This window comes from Sander vitreus, chromosome 16 (assembly GCF_031162955.1).
Source record: "Sander vitreus isolate 19-12246 chromosome 16, sanVit1, whole genome shotgun sequence".
NCBI classification, from domain to species: domain Eukaryota; kingdom Metazoa; phylum Chordata; class Actinopteri; order Perciformes; family Percidae; genus Sander; species Sander vitreus.
In genome coordinates, this window is record NC_135870.1 from 6,940,584 (window position 1) to 6,960,706 (window position 20,123).

At 38.7% G+C, this 20,123-nt stretch overlaps 1 protein-coding gene across 1 annotated transcript; it reads right to left on the reverse strand.

The window, feature by feature from the left end:
• Positions 1–2,355: 2,355 nt before the first annotated feature.
• Positions 2,356–19,196, reverse strand: LOC144531666 (rhotekin-like). The gene is made up of 13 exons (XM_078271922.1): positions 19,152–19,196; positions 18,174–18,373; positions 17,724–17,770; positions 17,582–17,635; positions 17,201–17,318; positions 16,864–17,103; positions 16,673–16,767; positions 16,459–16,565; positions 16,233–16,361; positions 14,303–14,465; positions 7,646–7,744; positions 6,409–6,496; positions 2,356–2,889 (listed from the first exon to the last, which is right to left on the reverse strand). The coding sequence occupies exons 1-13, from the start codon at positions 19,194–19,196 to the stop codon at positions 2,883–2,885; spliced, it is 1,392 nt and encodes a 463-aa protein (XP_078128048.1). The 3' UTR covers positions 2,356–2,882.
• Between the last annotated feature and the right edge of the window lie 927 nt (positions 19,197–20,123).

Consider the following 20,123-nt stretch of genomic DNA (forward strand, 5'->3'; position numbering starts at 1 on the left):
TAATCCTTTATATTGAAATCATAAATGTGTTTGTTGTGGCCTTTATCGACATTTCATTGGCATACACACACAGTATGAATAAAACACCGGAAAAACAGTTACGTCAAAAGCAGATAAATCAATTGTGCTTTAGGAAGCTGTTTGTCACACCTACATGCTTGAAGATTACATGTGCAGCCTACTATTATGTTAGTGTTATTGTCATCCGGGGTAAAAACAACATGGAAATAAAACGGACACTACCGTCACTGTAATTATAGACACTGATTATTGCGTGCAAATTGCTCATAATAGTCCCCTAAACACTATTTTACTAAATATTAACAAATATTATAATATAGTCATTTTTTTCACATTGTTGGTGTTATTTGGTTATCAAAAGTTATGGCATCGTTTTGAGTTACACTATGCCAAAGTCACTGAAAGGGATTTACGGAACTCACTGGCCTTTAGGCCTAGGAAGGCTTTAGGTCATGGACAATATGGTGCTTGCATTATGCAGATATTGTCTAGCAAAGAGGAAATAGTCATAGGTAGTGCATTCCGTTGGAATTCATACTTTGAAAAGACTGAGGTTACATTGTAAAAAACATTTTTTAACATGGCTAACACAACGACACCTGAAGTACTGGCTAAGGTTCAAAATACTATCACTTAAACTGAAAATATCTGTAGCACCTTACATGTAGTACTGTATATGTTTATGGATTTGTAAGTCATTTTAAATACATAAGACAATAGAAATAACTGGACAGTGTATTTTGAAAGTGTTCAAACCCCCTTTAACCTTTCTGCAGATTTGGTGTTGAAACCTCAATTTGTAGCATATTGAAATTGATTTCACTTATTTGCTTTTTCCTATCAGTCTATACGCCCCTGATAACTGAACTCAAGCAGTGTGTTGCTATTGGTCTGACTCTGAACCTTGCTGGTGTTTCAGTTTTATCTTAGATGTGGGCTGAAGATTTAGAAGATTCATAGAACCTAAACACCTTGGTTGTTAAAAGCTAATAATTGACGTTTATTTGCTTCATCTTTCTTTAGATATGCAGGGAGGTAGCTGTGGGTCAATGGTAGAAAAAGTATTCACCACACTAATACCACACTGTAAAAATACTCTGTTACAAGTAAAAGTCCTGCATTGAAAATGTTACTTAAAGTGCTCATATTATGCTCATTTTCAGGTTCATAATTGTATTTAGAGGTTGTACCAGAATAGGTTTACATGGTTTAATTATTAAAAAAAACACCATATTTTTGTTGTACTGCACATTGCTGCAGCTCCTCTTTTCACCCTGTGTGTTGAGCTCTCCGTTTTAGCTACAGAGTGAGGCATCACACTTCTGTTTCATCTTTGTTGGGAGTCGCACATGCGCAGTAGCTAGGTAAGGACTACTAGCTAGTCAGCAGTTTGTGAACAGTGTTTTCTGTTGGAGATGGTAAGTCCCTTTGGGGTGGACTTTGGGCTTTTTCACTTTGTAAACCTAGAACATGCATAAAAAAGATATATGACACAATAAAGGAAAGGGAAAAAGCAAAAAAGCATAATATGAGCACTTTAAGTAAAAGTATGTTAGTATCATCAGGAAAATATACTTAAAAGTAAAAGTACTCAATGCAGAAAAATCCTCCCATTTTAGAAACAGGAAATGATAAAACAGTTCCGTCAATCAACAAAGTGTTTCATTGTCTAAACAGTTCAGCTGGCCCATATATTGTTGTGTGTGTGTGTGTGTGTGTATATATATATATATATATATATATATATATATATATAAACATGTATTTTGTGTGGCAAAATCTTAATTTGTAAAGTAACTAGCAACTAAAGCTGTCAGATCAACATAATGGAGTAAAAAAGTATTTCTCTCTGAAATGTAGTGATGTAGAAGTAGAAAGTGGTATAAAAAAAATAAAAAAAAGACTCATATACCTCAAATTTGTACTTAAGTACAGAACTGGAGTAAATGTACTTAGTTACATCCCACCACTGCTGTGTGCCAGGTACACTGTACACTGTATCAAGTTGGAATGGCTTCTAGGAAATGTGGCCATAAAACGGTCAACGTCTATCATCGGCTTTAACCCACCAGTGAAGGGGACTGTCAACTCAGGAGGTTGTGCTCTGAGACTATTTGTCCCATGACTCAGCAGGGAGGTGCACACAGACTAATCTGCTTCTGTGGTTTCAGTATAAAAGCATGTCTATCAAGAAAAAAAAAAAAAAAAAACAGTTGAATTGATCCCAATTTAAGAAAAAAATATGGCATGCTTTACTATATCCCAAACCTTTAACAGAAATCATACTAGTATTCATATGTTGTCTGTATTAAATGCCCCATCAATCAAACAGAGAGAAAGCAGGTTGATTTATTTTGTATGGCTTTATTATGACACTTGAAACTCAAATGAGCAACACATTAGTAGCAGAATAGTCTTCCATTCATCACTGATAGATAGATTTTATTGATCCCAAAAAAATGGGAAATTCCGGTGTTGCAGCAGCACTGCAGACATCTTCCAAACATTGGGCAAATTTAGTGAATTATCACATCAATATACTGTACTGGAAGTGATGAACAGAATAATTTGGTACGTGTACTGGTCTCTCTTTACATGCGCAAAATGTACAATATTGCTAGACAATGGTACAGGGAGATTTGTCCGCATTTAAAATGTACAGTCAGCTTGGGGTAGATATTTCAGACTCACATTCGTCACCTTTCACTCCTTTTTTGTTACTAATACTGCTGTTTGGGTAAAATTTTGAAATAGCACCATTTATCACGTCCATGTCCGTTTCCTTGACCAGGCGTGGTAACCACAAAACGAATAAAATAAGAACAGTTCCTCACTCCTCCAGTGCGACTGTGGCAGCGTCATCAATAACTGTACAAAAGAGAAACAAAGAAAACTGTAGTACAATGTCAAACATCCTGAACTTCGTCAAGGAAATTAAATGTCTTGCTAAAAAAAGGGATGCCAGTGCTCTTAAATAGCATCAAATAAGTATTACTTTAACAGTTCAAATCTGTTTTGATATCTAATTGTCTATGTAAAACTACAGGTATATTTTTTATATGTGACACACACACACACACACACACACACCAATTAACATTCCAGCCTGTAAAACCAGAACACCACATCTTACTGACAGTTGAACCTAATTATAAATGTATCCGTTAAAACCGCAGCTCAGGCTGTGAGGTTTCCCATGTCTGATCTGGTGAAGGTTTGGTATGAGGATGTGATCCTCTTACTTAATAGAACAAGCACAATACATTTGTTAGATCACTGTGACATCATTATACTGACAGGCTGCAGTCCCCTCCAGAAAGGAGGAAATGTATTTCACATTTGTTTTTGAGTTTTTTGCCCAGTAATCTAACTTATTTACAACAATACAGTGCCTAGGTCACACAGCATTGTTATACAACTATTTTCCTAATGCTTAAGATGGGTTAAATGCAGATATTGAATGTCACTACATTGTACTGCACGATTGCATGTGACGAATACTAATAAAGTTTCTTCTTCTTTTTCTTCTTGGCTTCATTTGAAATGAAACACCCATGTGGCATGATTAGGCCGCTTGTACATTCTCAAAGAAAATGAGATGTAAGAGGAGGTCAAATCAGCAGTGACTCATCTGGCATTCTTTAAAGGAAAACAACAAGGCATCTAACTAGAAAATAACTGCTGTCTAACCTACTGCTGCATATAATATGGTCGTGCTAGAATACTGGATTCCAGACTGCTGGAAACACACATGAAGCATTCAAAGTTACACAAAGCAAGCACTGTGAAAGCTCTGTCATCTTCTTAGCTTTGCTACTTCACATACATCAACTATCAACATCTCCAGCAAAACCTGTTCTCCAGGAGATCTTTTGACCAATCTTTGGCCTTTCTCTGTACACAAACCATCACACTCACACACAATATCTGTGGCATTTGACACCCAGGTGCATTATTTGCAGACTTAAACTTGTAACTGTGAGTGTTTGCGGTTCTAAGAAGTCAAACTGTCTTGAAAGCAGTCAGTGTTTGTCTTTTGTCAGTGATGACACAGCCAACACTGTATAAGAGGACCATTATGTGAGTAAAAAGAGGTGTTCGTCATGCTTAGCTGTGCTGTCCCGTGTTAAGTCACACCACTGCTGACCTCAACAGGTGACCTTTGTCATTGATCGTATTTGCTTTTTCCATGAGAGTGAACAAACTGACCAAACTAGAAATATGTGATTACAACTTATAAAGGCTGAATCACTCCAGAGCTCCATAATGTAAAACGTTTGCCTCCCACAGTAATTGAGGTACTTAACATGATTTCAATGAACTGTTCTTATTACTACTAGAGACGGCCCGATACCATTTTTTGCTTCCCGATACCGATTCTGATACCTGAACTTGCGTATCGGCCGATACCGAGTACTGATCCAATACCAGTGTGTCAAATATGTTATTATGTTTTAACAATTGTATACTACTATCCCTGTATGGATGTGATATTATTTCTATCTTTGTTGTCAGTCTGACTCAGGTTAAACTCTTTGTGAAACATGAACAATGAACGCCCCAGAACTTTCTTTTATTCTCCAGTTTGACAGTCAGTTATAACAGAAAAAGAACATAAATAAACTACTTTAACGTAGATTTTCTTTAGGGATTTATTACGTGGTATCGGATCGGTGCATAAACTCCAGTACTTCCCGATACCAGCATTTTAGGCAGTGTCGGAGCCAATACTGGTATCGGTATCGGAACATCTCTAATTACTACTACTAAATAAAACGGACTATAACAGCAACACTGTCCTACCCTGAAAAACTAACTTCTAAGTCATTTGTACAATCAGCAATAATGACCCATAATGACATTTTATTGTTCTGCTGCGCGGTTTTCTAGTGGCTGTAGTAATTATGACGGGTGCAAAGCAGAAAGTATAAGAGCGACACATTCCGCGTAAGGAGGTACGTTTTAGGGGTGTGAATCACTGGTCCCACCATTCAATTTGATTATCCTGCCAACGATACGAATAGATTCAATATCACGATGCGTCACTTCGTCAATATACATTGATATAATAATTATATTGCTACACCTGGTTTTCAATCGACAAATTCAAGCAGTCAGATATATATGAACTCCGCTTTTTATTGCATCCACTCTTAAAAAAAAAATACTTCCTGAATGTAGCGAATTCTGAACACAGCAGACAAAGAAGCGACCGGAAAATCAACAAGCAACATCATTAGGCAATAATCGATTATGCTCTGTCACTGCATCGATGCAGAATGGTCTAGGTCTGTATCGCGATGCATCGATGCAGTGATTCATTTCAACGCCCCTAGTAAGTTGTAGTGGTGGATGGGTCAAACAAACACAGGACTTTTACCCAGGGGGCCGTGGTTCGCGTCAGTGTGGAAAACCTGAATATTATGCTTTACTATGAAGAAGCCACAATCAAAGTTTTTTTTTTTTTACTTTTACTTCTAATACCCAAGTACATTTAATATCAGAAAATTACTTTTGATACTTAAGTACAGGAAATATCAGATACTTTAAGACTTTTACTCAAGTAACATTCTAAAAGGTGACTTTAACTTCTACCAAAGTCATTTTCTGGTGAGATACTTGTACCTTTACCCAAGTATTGCTTTCAAGTACTTTATACAAGACTGGTTGTAGGTCGTATTTTCAGGCCACTGCTAGGGGCGCTAATTTTTGAAAACACTACTGTGGGTCATATTAAAGGGTAGGAATAAACGGCCTATACGGTGGAATGGTTTGGAGGCAATGTGAAATATTTAAAGATATGAAATCTCAAGAAACTGTCAGATATGACTAAAAATTCATCTCTCAGGGGGGCGGCCTCTAGCTCACCCAGTAAGAGCGTTCGCCCCTTACTGCGCAGGGTTCGAATCTGACCTGCTGCCCTTTGCTGCGCGTCATCCCCCATCTCTCTCCCCCTTTCATGTCTATCCACTTTCAAATAAAGGGAAAAGCCCCCAAAAATAATCAAAAAATTAAAATAATAGTAATTCAGCACTCACATATAATTTCACCTTTGCTGACATATGTTGTCCATTGAAATGTTGACAGAAAAATATCCATTGAGAAATATACATGGTTAAGTATGTAGGTAGGAATTTGCTTTTTCACTCAAAGCTTTATGTCCGTCAGGGAGGGTCAAATTTAGACAGAGTTTTTTTTTTTTTTGCCCGTCCGTTGAGTGTTTATTTTCATGCTTCAAAGTACGTAGCATGTCCCATTTCTGTCAGACTTCTTCCAGTTACAATGCAATGGACTGTCATAACAAACGAGCGTTTCATGGTCAGCATAAGGCGAGGATTTGGAATGTGTATGGCGGAGGGAGTGTCTGCTGTGGCAAGAAAAGCCTACCTTTCCTTGTAGTAGGAAGAGAGCAAAGTGCGGATCTCAGCTGATAAATCCGGAACCACAATACCCTCTCCAGGAGAGGAGGGCGTTACTGAAAAGGAAGAGGGCAAAACAAGACAAACGGGAAGAGGATTAACTTTCTCATTCCATTTGAAAAGATATTTTGAAACTGAAAACATTTTTGTGGTGGATACCAATCACAAAAATGTTGTCAGTCACAAAGAGATCAAATATCTGGATTTCCCAGGATTCTTATTTCCTTGACTGCATTATATTGTCTTCTCTTCCTTTTGTTTCACGCAACCTCTCTTAATGATTGGAATGAAAAACAACCACATTTTAGGTGCAACATATTTGTTGCCCTGGGTTAGTACAAATGTATACTTTCTGTAGACTGGTACTTTTGTCAGCAGTTGTTAAAGATAATTGCACCTTTGACACCAAACATTGACAGTATCTGACGCCGAGTTCATTGTTGGACAGAATTATTTATCTCTTTCGGAGCTTGCTATTTACTCAAACCCGTTTGTGTACTTTTAGGCCTGGCATCACCCCAGATTCCTGCAGATGAAGACACAGCTCCATTATATTGTCAGAATGCCTGCATGAAGAGACACATACAAGTGTATGTTGTTCATGACAGTTCAATGGAATTGAATATTTCCTTCAGGCGTCAGTGCTGAGCAAAACCGAGCTAAAACATAATGACCAATGTCCAATATTGGACTTCAATTTTTCAGGTGGACACAAACACAACTCCAAAACAATGCTAATGTAGCACAGTATCTGCTGGAGGTGTAACTCTGCAATGGTTTGCTAACAATACTGTATCAACTTAAGTTGTGATGATATATCATGCTTACAGCTTGTTAATGCTGCTCCCAAGCAGTTATTGCTGCTTTAGTTGATCAGTTATGCAGTTTAAGTGCTGCTTGATTTGAAAAGTTGTCACTGCATTTTTATTTTAAACACAAATAAAAACGGACTTGTTTGATTACCAAACAGTTTCAGCAAGATTCAAGAGTCTGCTAGTAGATTTAAATATGTACAGTAATGTATAAAAACAAATCAAGGGCCATTGCAGAAATTATATGCAGAACCATTTTTTGTACAAAATGATGTGCTTTAATTTAGGCGACTGGAAGGAAACCAGCCAAACCATTGGTTTGGTCCTTAAAGGCTTCTGTTGATTGACGTCAGTGAGAGGTAGCAATGTTTCACTCTGCTTGTGTTACAATACCTATTTCATGGTATAGCGATCCCTGCTTCACTGGAATGGCTTTCCTGGAGCTCGGCATTTCAATCTTCATGAGGTGATCACAACACTGCTTCCACTGGCCTGCAACAAATATTATATGCAGTGATTTTCATAGCATGTAAATGGCAAAGCCAGTGATGGAGAAGCTACTTTGAAAGCATAGCTTTGCAAGCTACCAATTACTTCACAGTAGCGAAGCAATGGCTAAATAAAAATATAAAATCATTTCTTTCCCATTGTGGCCCAAAATTGTGGCAAAATGGCAAAAGAAAAGTAATTAAAACATCAAAGGGGAGAAAGAGGGGATAACATGCAGCAAAGGGCCACAAGTCGGAGTCGAACCCATGGCCACTGCGTCGAGGAGTAAACCTATATATGGGCGAGCGTTCTACCAGGTGAGCTACCCAGGCACCCAAACCAACCAGATTTTAAATTTAGCATTTTTGTAGGCGTTTATTTGATAGGACATCTTAGACATGAAAGGAGAGAGAGAGAGGTAATAACTTGCAGAAAAGGGCTGCAGGTCGGAACCAAACCCACTGCTGCTGCAGCGAGGACTGAGCCTTTGTACATGGGCGTATGCTCACGCACGCTTTTTGTCAACAAATAGTTCATAAACCTTTGTTTGACTAGTTCATTACTGAACCCAGCCATCATACCATCACATCCTGTGCCAACCACAACCACTAGTAAATTCTCAACCTGTGAGAAACACAGATATATACGACACTAGACAAGCTGGCAGTATCAATATCATGCATTTCAAGATCATGCTCAATACTCATGTCATCCTGAGAATCTGTGCCAATAAATACAGTGTCATAACTGTCAGACCACAGACCAGGCAGATCTAGACGTTGCTATGACGTTTCATGTGTACTCATTTTTGACATTTCTTGACCATGTAATTATTGGAATAACTTGTGTTTGTGCAGCGCTTCTGTCATTGAGTCAAATATGCGGCCCTGCAGCCTCATACCTAACTGAGCTCTGAACAATTTCCCTGACTTCACAATAACAACTAAGCCAACGAATGCTGCAAGCAGGCAGCTGTAAAAATCAAAAAGTCATCTCAAAATTGTCAAGGATAATGACAAACCAAAGCTCCCATACACCCCAGAAATAACCCCTTTAATTGAGAATCAATTCAAATTAAGGAGCATTGTAATGGGGAATATACTTGCCGTTATACAAGAAAAGTGATTTTTGCAGGAGGAGATTAACTGATGAGTGAAAGGATCAGGATTTAGCTACAAAAGATTGCTGCCAAACATCCCATCCTTGTTAACACCAAGGAGTGGCATACATCACACATTCACTTGTTCACACACAATATCGCTGTGATGACACATTCAAAGACACATTCTCAAGCCTGTTCTCTCTGTACAGCAAGAGCAAATTTTTTCGGACTTTACCACAAATATTGCAATTGCTCCGTGCAAACACTGCCTTAGTAAAGAAGATTTATTTCATATCTTAATTCTCAGAAATGCACTAAAGCATAAATAAGTTACAATAGTCCCATGGTACACAGTATTCAATTCAGGGACACACCTGGTTTCTTGATGCAAAGCAAGGCTACCCACTTACTTAAAGTAAATGTTGTAAATGCAATCCACAATATAAAGATTAAGTGTCTATGCTGGATACAGAAAAGTTAACTGTTTAACTGAAACTAGAGACCATGCGATGGGATCACACCAGCTGCAACGCCAAATCAGTCTGGGGCATAAAGTGGTGGGGAGGGGGCTAATAGCCTCTTCTCCACGTCTTACCTCTTTACTTTGGCGCCCTTGCTCAGACCATAACCATCTTCAAACTCTGCCTTCAGTTCGATGCCAGTTATACACGTGTAAAGTTGTGTGACTGTATCTTGCACGGTTTTAGGGACAGGGGTGTAAAGTGGGGTGCCAAGGTCTCTTCCCTACTTTTAACCCCCGTACTTCTGGCACCCTTGACCGGACCAAACCCATCTTACAACTAAGCCTTTATTTTGACTCACAACACCTGTCAAGTTACGTGAGTATATCTTGGACGGTTGTGATGCAATTGCGGTGCAAAAATCTGGCAGCTGACAGACATAAATAAATACTCCAATAACAATAATCTTAGACCAGAGTAGACAAGACTATGAACATTATAAACATTATATTGTTTTGATAGGTCTGAAATCAATTTCTTCATTCATATAAACAACTGGAAAAGTTCGTAGATCCTTGAATAAGTTTTAGACAAAGACCTAGTAGCAGTCTCACAGCTGTCATTTATTATTTTTTTTATTTATTATTGTAACGTGTACAATACAAACCATTACCTACTAATCCTTTTGATTCATACAGTTGGCTAGTAACTCATTGGCTAGAACATTGTGGAGTGTGAGCTAAAGAGCCGGATGATTGGATGTGTAAATAGGCAACTGTATGCTAACAGGTTCGCCATATGAACTTAAAAGGTGATGATAATATGTCAATGTTTTGTTTATGGCTTCCGTTTAGCTTTTCGCCAAAAAAAGATTAAGACTACTCTTTGGATGACAGTAGCTCAGTGTGTAGGGAGTTGGGTTGGGAACTGAAGGGTCACTGGTTCAAGTCCCCATACGGACCAAAGTATGGTGGAGGACTGGTAGCTGGTGCCAGTTCACCTCCTGGGCACTGCCAAGGTGCTCTTGAACAAGGCAGCGAACCCCCAACTGCTCGGGTTGCCTGTACATCGACAGCTGCAGCCCCCTCACTCTGACATCTCTCCATTAGTGCAAGTACAGGTACTGAGCCTGTGTGTAACTCAGGCCTGTGTGTAATGTGTATAACAAAACATTGTAATTTCCCTTGTGGGACTAAGTATAAATTATTATAGTAAATGTATATTTTTTTTTTTGTCTGTTATCTTATGAGGTAGTAATTCGCCACTATTTTTCAAAATTTGGTGGAAGTTTAATACATTTTGTAGGGAAAGTAAAACTGAAATAAATGAAACCATTGCACTACAATTGTCTAAGGATGGTGTTTTGGGAATATGCTAAAATGTATGACAAATCTAATCATCCACTGCATGACTTTGGAATGTCTCAATGTCTCAACACAACAAAATTAATTCTGGCTAGAACATCATTATCTTTGGGTGTCACCATAATCAAAGAAATAAAAACACCACTCACTGAAAGCTCCCTGACTCAGTGTTTAGATGATATTAACCCTTGTGTTGTCTTCCTTTCAACCTTGAAAAAAACACTTTTTTTTTCTGACATTTGTGACGCTTTTTTTTGTTTTTTCTTCTACACATTTTCAGCGCTTTTTTCTACGTCCAATATTTTCTGATATAAAACAAAAATTTAAAAACAGGCCAATGTGACCCGAAGTCAACACAAGGGTTCATCTTTGGATTAGGGCTGCACAATATGAGAAAAATATCTAATTGGATTATTTTTGACTGATATTGTGATTGCAATAAGAGTCACGACACTGGAGGAAAGAACATTTTTGTTTATAAAAAATATTTTAAAAATGTAAATGATTATAGTGTGATTTTGGATCTGTACCAAACAAAGATGTTTCCTTTTCTGTAGGATACGATTTGTAAACTGGGACGTTTCTGCAGCACCACAATACTTAATTCAGAATGGTTCGACACATATTTTGCCTTTTAACAAATATTGCGCCCCCCCCCCACTGCGATTTGGAAATTTCAGTAGTCCATATTGCGATTTTGATAAAGTTGAGATTAATTGTGCAGCCCTACTTCGGATGTCTGAAAACTTTTTGCAATTGAACAAAGACTAAATAATTCCATAAGAGCAGAAATACTCATCTTTGGAGCAAAGGTTTAGAGACAGAACATTTTCTTTGGAGAGCAAAAGTGAAGCTAGAAATCTGAGTGTAATAATAGACTGTGATCTACATTTCAACAGCCATATCAACCATCTCACAAGATCACTTCTATAAAAAAAAAAAACATCTCAGAACTAAGGGGCTTTCTATCAAAATCAGACTGAGAAATTAATACATGCATTTATAACGATCAGACTAGACTACTGTAATGTTCTATTCACACAAACCAGCATGAACCATCAGGTCCACAGGCAGAGGTCTTTTAACCATCCATCAAAGCAAGAGAGGCTACCTTCTGTGTGTGTGTGTGTGTGTGTGTGTGTGTGTGTGTGTGTGTGTGTGTGTGTGTGTGTGTGTGTGTGTGTGTGTGTGCATGATTGCACTTGTTTCATTATTATTTTTATGTAAAGCAAATTGTGTTGCATTTTATTATGTAGAAAATGTGCTATACAACAAAGTTGACAGACACTACAGACAAAAAACAATAAACAATCGCATGATCTCAGTCAGACACCAGACAAATATTTTCTTTGTGACACACTACTCATAAAATGACATGCGTAGTTCACCGTTGCCTCGGACATTAAAGAATGCTGTCCTGCAGGTATCAGTATCAGCAGGTATATTTTGTGTCCTACATACACAGAGCCTGATGAACATCTCTTACTGTTTCCAGGTATAGAGACTTGGGTTGGGAGTTTGAGTCAATGCTGTAATCAAGCGCAATTTGTTTCTCTTGCTCTTATATAGGGCCGTAAAAATAACGCGTTAAAAAAATAAAAATAACGCAGATTAATCCATTCCATATTGACGTTTAACCCGGAGCCATTCTAGCCCCCATTGGACTGTAAAATGAAGGAGGGAGACGAGAATGTTCTGCCTGGATTATTAATTGGAACATTTACTTGTAAAAATCTTCTTCCTGCCAACCCTGGCTACCGAAATCTAGTACCACTGATATGTCTGCGCTTCTCTCTGATGCTCTGAAGACGATACAGACAACACAAACACCGCTGCACGTGACGCTAGTTAACACTGTACTCAACAGCAGCAAAGAATTTCTAATAAGGGAAGAAGTTCCACTCTCTCATTACTTCCGGCTTCTGAACTGGTTGCAGTTCCACCAGAGTTCCATATAGGGGGCGCTCACAGGCCAGTGCAGCAGAATGAATGGGACTCTATGGAGCTATACCCCTCAAACCACTTTTCTCAGGATATCATTTTTTGTCTAGTAATTTGAATGTTGCATTCGAAAGCGGAGGCTAAGAAAATACACACTGCTGGGTGTTAGATTTTTTTTAAAGTGGCTTTTTTGTTCTAAAAAAGCCTTTTAAAATGTCAATGACGTCATACACGCATACGGCCAGAGATACTGCTTTACGGCAAGCTCTGAGTCGCTTCCTTTGTTCTCTCGAGGCATCGACAACACAGCTGACAGGTTAGGCTCTCCCTGTTGATACACGTGCTAGAAAGAGGTTTGCTAATGTTTTAAAGACCACGCCGAAATATTCACTCTGACATTCTGGTTCTGCTTTGGATGCTATTGGATGGAAGTTATTGTAAATGTCCTTTTCCCATCTGGTGGTTGTTTTTGTCGTTCAACAGCAATTTACTAGTGAAATAAGTTATTGGTATCCATTATAATTAAATCATTCATTTTTGACCATATGGCCTTAGCAATAAACAAGCCATTCTTTAATGTCACCAACTGTTGTTTAGTACCCTTTTTTTTTCTTTTCTTTTTTTACTTTCTTAAAAAGTATCGGTTCAGGTACCGTTAATTATGTATGCGATTAATTTCGATTAATTAATCACAGAGTATGTAATTAATTAGATTACATTTTTTAATCGATTGACAGCCCTACTCTTATAATGATTTTAACACTGCTCAGCTGTTTTGTAGTTGCAAAAACTGTTGATCGTTTAAAGAAAATTGGAGATGCATGGTGCATGTTGTGACTGTCATGTAACAGCATTACTTGCAGTAGCAGTAGGCAGGGTCTTGCTAAACTACTTGAAAAAAAATCCAGTTAAAGCTACAGTTGGTAACTTAAATAAAAATAAGCTTTTGTCATATTTGCTAAAACTGTGACTATATCCCGACAGTAGTGCATGAGACAGATAATTAAAAAAAACAAGTGCCTCTGCCTCCTCCTAGTGCTCCTAATGGCATTTCCAAGATTCCAGAGGGAAAAACAACCAATCAGAGCCGAGGAGTGTCTAACACAGTGTCAATCTCTGTCAAACTAGGCAGCAGTGGTCGAATATGGATCAAGATCAGAAACATATTTTAGTGTACTGTTTCGATGTAAAAATGATTTAGGTTGCTCCGGCCGGTAGGTGGTGCATGTTTTTAACATGTCACCCAGGTCACAAACCTTTTTAAATTTTACGGCAGAACAGACTCTTGATTCATATTTGATCAACGCTGCCTAGTTTGACAGTTTGATGGGAGTTCACGAACATCCATAAACCAAGAACAGAACAGGTGGATATCCATGAACTACTGTACTGTACCTTCGGTGTGTATTTTGATTTCCAGACGTTCTGGATCTTCTGGGGCAGAACAATATAATATTAACACTAATCATAACATATTTACTGACTATGCAACCTTGGCAGAAGGATGAACTCTATAATTAAAAGGGTGTTGGTTCTGTTATGTGCACATACTGTGCTTGTCAATACAACAAACTAATTGCTTCTTCTTTGGTCCACGGCCTAAATTCACACATTTGCATGTAGCTTGTGTTATGTGTGGTTACATGGTGTTACAGACAAGACTGGGCATTTAGTTTTGTCATCCAGGCCTCACCCATGTTATAGACATGCTGCCAGATGGCCTGGGTCCAGCGCTGCATGTCTTCAGGTGTGTGTGTGGTTAGCGTGAAGGTTAGTTCCTCTCCTTGATGCTGTGTTCGGATATATATACTCTGGTGATGGACAGGATCTCTCTCTGACACACAGACATGTGTATGCTGCGGGAAAAACAAACACTCATAATCATTTTCATGTTAGTTATTCAGTCTATTGACAAAATAATTAGGGCTGTCAATCGATTAAAAAATGTAATCTAATTAATTACATACTCTGTGATTAATTAATCCAAATTAATCGCATACATAATTAACGGTGCCTGAACCGATTTTTTTAAGAAAGTAAAACAAGAAAAGAAAAAACGGCTTGTTTATTGCTAAGGACATATGGTCAAAATTAAATGATTTAATAATAATGTATAACAATAACTTATTTCACAAGTAAATTGCTGTTGTACGACAAAAACAACCATCAGATGGGAAAAGGACATTTACAATAACTTCAAAAGCACCATGAGGCTGTAGTTTACCAGTTTCATTGAACGCACCGTCTGTGTTGTTTCTCCGACGGCAGCTGCAGATTGTTACATACCGGTGTTGAATCCTCTACAGTAAAACAGTCAAACTTTACACCGTTTTAGCGTTAGCTGTCAGCATTGTAACCGTGTTTAATCCAGCTACTAGCTAGCGGTAGGCTAACGTTAGCTGCTGTCGAGTATAGTGTTAACTAGCGTCACGTGCAGCGGTGTTTGTCTTGCCTGTATCGTCTTCAGAGCATCAGAGAGAAGCGCAGACATATCAGTGGCACCAGATTTCGGTAGCCAGGGTTGGCAGGAAGAAGATTTTTACAAGTAAATGTTCCAATCAATGATCCAGGCAGAACATCCTCATCTCCCTCCTTCATTTTACAGTCTAATGGGGGCTAGAACGGCTCCGGGTCAAACGTCAATATGGAATGGATTAATCTGCGTTATTTTTTCTCAGGTTAATTAATCGAAATTAAAAATGAACGCATTACTTTGACAGCCCTAAAAATAATCCAACAGGTTTAACTGCAGTTGACAGAAGATCATGGTAAATCTGCTGCTGAAAATACATCCTTCTACAAATAAATCAGCTATGGGAGTACATTTTAATATGGCGCTGTGGTACGGACTACCAACTACTTCATATATCAATAGTTAATCCAATGGTTCTCAACCCTCTCCAAAAAGGTCACAAGATAAACCTGGGACACTGTGACGTGATTAACGCGGCAGGAAAGAATAACGTTTTTGTGAAATATTAGATTTTAACTCTTTGAGCCTTTAACAGTTATTTAAACAACACATTTGGATAAGTGAAGAGGGGAAATCACTGCTAATAAACAACTGAAATATGTGACAAGAGGCACAGCGTATATGCTGCCTTTTTGTACAGTGACACAAGCCAAAAAGGTTAAGGACTGGTTAATATATAACAATGTGTTGTACTTTAGATGTTCTTGATGTAAAATCTTACTCTAAAAAGTAACTTGTTACTATAGTTGTCAGATACATGTAATGGAAATAATTAGAAGTAAAAAGTAGCATAAAATAAAAATACCCAAGTGAAGTTTAGGTATCTCAGAATTGTAGCAAAAATAGCAAAATACATGAATAAATTGATATAAAAGAATTAAAGTCTCGATATCTGTAGTATAATGTTAGCATAGGGGTAATATTCATTTTTAGGATGAACTGACATTTTTAAATTCTAGAGTCCATCCATCCAAAATATTCCAATCTTCAAATGCTCACCATTAGAGCGGGTTTCCTTTCCGAATATGTTTTCATTCATTTACAAGTGCACTCTGTAAGCCTTGGCATGTTATTGTAATCGATATTGACAAAACCGTAAATGAATCCATCTATTTATTTATTCATAAGACTTTGCTAATTTCGAACCAACCTTTTTGATGGGGATTACAAGTAATAGCTTGTCCTCAGACACCAGGTCTTCTTGACTCTGATAGCAGAGAAGACTTTGCTCTCTGAGGACTCCATAGACATTTTCCCAGCAATTAAGGTCCTCTCCAAGCTGAATGAGAGCAGGGAATAATATGATACATTGAATGGTAATGTGATATAACAATAAAGGAATTACAAGGCAGGATAATATATGAAAATCAAGTCACCTTAACCTTGAGTTGGCCACTTATCATTGGCTGAATCATGCACAGCGGCTGAGCAACTAGACGGCAGCACATGTTGCCGTATAGAGGCAACCAGAATGGATTATCCTCTGGAAAACAAAGAGATTAGGGATTCACTTTCAGGAGAAGATGAGAAGAGGACAAAAAGAGAAGAGGACAGGAGTGGCAAGAAGAAAGAAGAGGATTTGTAACTCACCTGTTGCTGCCAGTGACAAATCATGCGTCTTGAAACCTTCCTTGACGTGTTCTATTCTCAGTGTTGTGTGAGCCAGCAGGTTATACTTAGGCCCCCTTCAGAGAGAAAGCATTGGGCAAAATCAACATGACACCCAGTTGTAAAATATTTCCATTGTCTGTGTGTGTTTGAGGGAGAATTATCATCCTCACAGTGTAGACAGGTCAGGGTATAAAGGCAGAGACACTCTTCCAGGTTCTACATTTCCTCCACTGGATCCACAAACAGATGCAGACTCAAACGCAGCACGGATCTTTTTCCCCGAGGAGCATCCCACTGAGCCCCCCAGACGGCTTGCTCTCCTGGGTCCTAGAGCCCCCGGGAAGAAATCCTCGACCATACAACTGCTGTACAGCTCAACGCGAAGCTGAAACCCTGGGCCTACCTCGCTGCTGCTTAAACAAGGACGAATTAAATGTCTTTAAAGTGGGATTAGACAAAAACTGAACCTCGGGGGGAAAAAAACACTGTCAAAACTGTGCGACTTACAATATGATAGTGTCTTCAAAACAGATGTCAGTTAAAGTCCTGTCTACCATCACCAGATCAGTGTCATGGATCTCTGTACCACAGTGAAGCAGGCAGAAAACAGCACAGCGCTGTAGCTCTGCAAGTACAAAATAGAGTGAAAACTGCAATTGATTCTAAAGGTGCTGACACATATTTATCTCATGTAATGATATGCACTCAAGCAAGTCAGGTACCAGAGAGGGTGGCCAATAATTTCAGTCTTTTCAGTGCACTTTTATAAACTGATATCTGGCTAAATGACTAGGTATTAGAGTGAGGTCAACAAGGTTTTCATGCAATCAAACGTCATCCATTCACATTAGCACAACAGGTCCCCTTGATCACAACATCCTGACTTACCTCCTTTGTTTTTGAAGTACTCCGAGTCTTTCCACATCAGCGGGATTCTCAGGTCTACAGAGTACAAAATATAAAGTTAGAAATATAAAAGCCAGGTTCAAGTATTTGTATGAAACTGTGGCAAGATTTTGTTAACACTCGCCTGAAAGGGATACTTTTCCTACACATGGCACAACATCTTCAGATGGCCTGCAAAGAGATAGTTCATCAATCCAACTATCCATATATACACCATATATACATGCTGTGCAGTACAGTATGTACAGGAACACTTAACAACTGAAAGATATGTGCATTCTATTGAATCATATTGTAGGTAAAGTGTCCTGTCCACCAGTATTACATACATAGCCTATGCTTGTAAGTTCTATATGCAAATATGTACAGTTTGCTTGTTTTGGAATTAAGGGACTCCAGGAATTGAAAAAGTGAACTTGTATGACCTCTAGTGGCTGGTAGGAGGCATGGCAATGTCCACAAACTGCACCTGTTTCCGCTCTGCAAAACATTCTTTTATCCCTCCCTGCTGATAATAGACAGATTATCTGTCTATTTACCCATACATACAATATATCCTCGCACTCCATCTGACCTGCGTCCCACTTTTTGTAAGATTTGAGCTTTCCTCATCCTCTGTAGTTGGCTGAGCAAGGCCAGAATGCGGGCATTGCAGGTTAGCAAGCTCCTGGAGGCCTCCAGGGCCTGCTCTCTCCTGGAACAAGCTGCCAGTAGCTTACTGGCTCCCTCTCGCATTCGCACCTCCATCTCAATCTGCTTCAGCACCTCTTCCTCCTGTCCGAGATAAGTGGAAGAAGATTATTCTTTACCAAAACTGTCAATATTCATATTATTTTAACTAAAAAAAAAAGACAAATTAACAGCATAGAGTGCTTGGAAGCTGGTACTGAGAATGATCTGACGTCTATGAACCAAAGAGTCAAACAGTCAAAGTATGATGCATTTTTAGCCTGCTTTGGTCCAGACTGAAATCTCTCAACAAATATTGGCTGGATTGACATGAAACTTTGACGTCATGGTCCCCAGAGGATGAAGCCTAATTACTTTAGTGATCCACTGATTTTTCATCTAGCACAACCAGCATGTCTTCCTGTATCCACTGAAACAGCCCAACATCTATCAGATGGATTGGCGCTAAATTTACATGTTTTCCAGACAATGCATCCTAAGGACTGAACTCCCGACTTTTCCTCTAACTTCACCATGTTGTTTTTAGTAAAATGTCTCGATTACTATTGGACTGATTGCCAGGAAATTTGGTGCAAACATGTATGTTCGTCGCAGGATGATTTTTAATCTAAAAAAAAAAACTTTGGTGATCTCCTGACTTTTCTATATGCCATCATCAGGCCCAAAACGTACCTTGTCCAATACTTTGGTTTATGACCAAACATTGGCAAAATGAACGACATTCCCATCAGTCTGGGGTGCACTTTGTGTTAAGTGCATACCTACACACAAAGCTGAGATGGCGTACATGGTACTAATTATACCTGCTGAACATCAGCATGTTAAAATTGTCGCTGTGGACATGTTAGCACATGGATGTTACCATTAAGCCCAAAGCACTACTGTGCCTCTTGGAACCACTAGGCATGCTGTGGACTTAGACTTATTTGATGTGTCACAAAGTGACAGAGCGTGAAAAGTAATTACAATTTGCAGTTGTTGTTGATGATATACAGTAATAAACATGACAACACATTATCAGGTGTCAGTCACTATAACCGGTCTTGTAACTTTCCAACACCCCGCTGATCCTTCTGGCAACAGGCTTCAAACACACTGAGCCAGACCGGTTACGTAAGAGCCGAGCCACCATGGGGCGACGGTGTTAAATTAGTGCATCACATTAATCCCTGGATGTAGTCCAGCTGTCAGAGCCCCGAGACCGAACTCATTTCAGGTGAGCCATGGCAAGGTGCATGTTGGTGGAATTGAATTCCCCACAATAGACAATGTTACCTTTGTCTTTGCTTGCAACAACAGATGTGTTATTATTTGACTCAGGTAAAAAAGCAATACTGTATTTGGAGCAATGGAAAGTTCCAATGTCCACATGCATTAGATGGAATTCTTTATTGATAATCCACTTAGTGCAGCATGTTTCCTAATGAGCTCCAGTTGGGACTGCTGTTTACAGATCAAGTACGGAGTGGGGACTGGTAGCTGGAGAGGTGCCATTTCACCTCCTGGACACCAAACACACACATAAAACTCCTGTGAGGCAGCCCCCTCGTTCCGACATCCTTCTATACATAATGCATGTGTATTGTGTGCATGTGCCCTGTTTGTTTATGTGTGTATTTGGGCATGTGTGTGAATATATAACAGAGTGAAACAAATAAATTTCCCCTTACAGGATTAATAAAGTATACACTATTATTATGTAGATATAACGAATTGTCATGATGAAAAACGGATTTTTTTATTTTTACACTATGAGTGACCTGTAGAAAAGCCATGTGCATTTCATTTGGTAGATCGGTTATTATACATGCATTTAAATACATTGTGGTCCTCT

Coding starts and splice junctions, on each gene's coding strand:
- LOC144531666 (XM_078271922.1), bottom strand. CDS start 19,196: ATGCCTAGTGGTTCCAAGAGGCACAGTAGTGCTTTGGGCTTAATG. Junction 17,771..18,173: donor TTACAAAAAGTGGGACGCAG/GTCAGATGGAGT, acceptor ATCTCTTTGCAG/GCCATCTGAAGATGTTGTGC. Junction 16,362..16,458: donor GTGGCCAACTCAAGGTTAAG/GTGACTTGATTT, acceptor GCTCTCATTCAG/CTTGGAGAGGACCTTAATTG.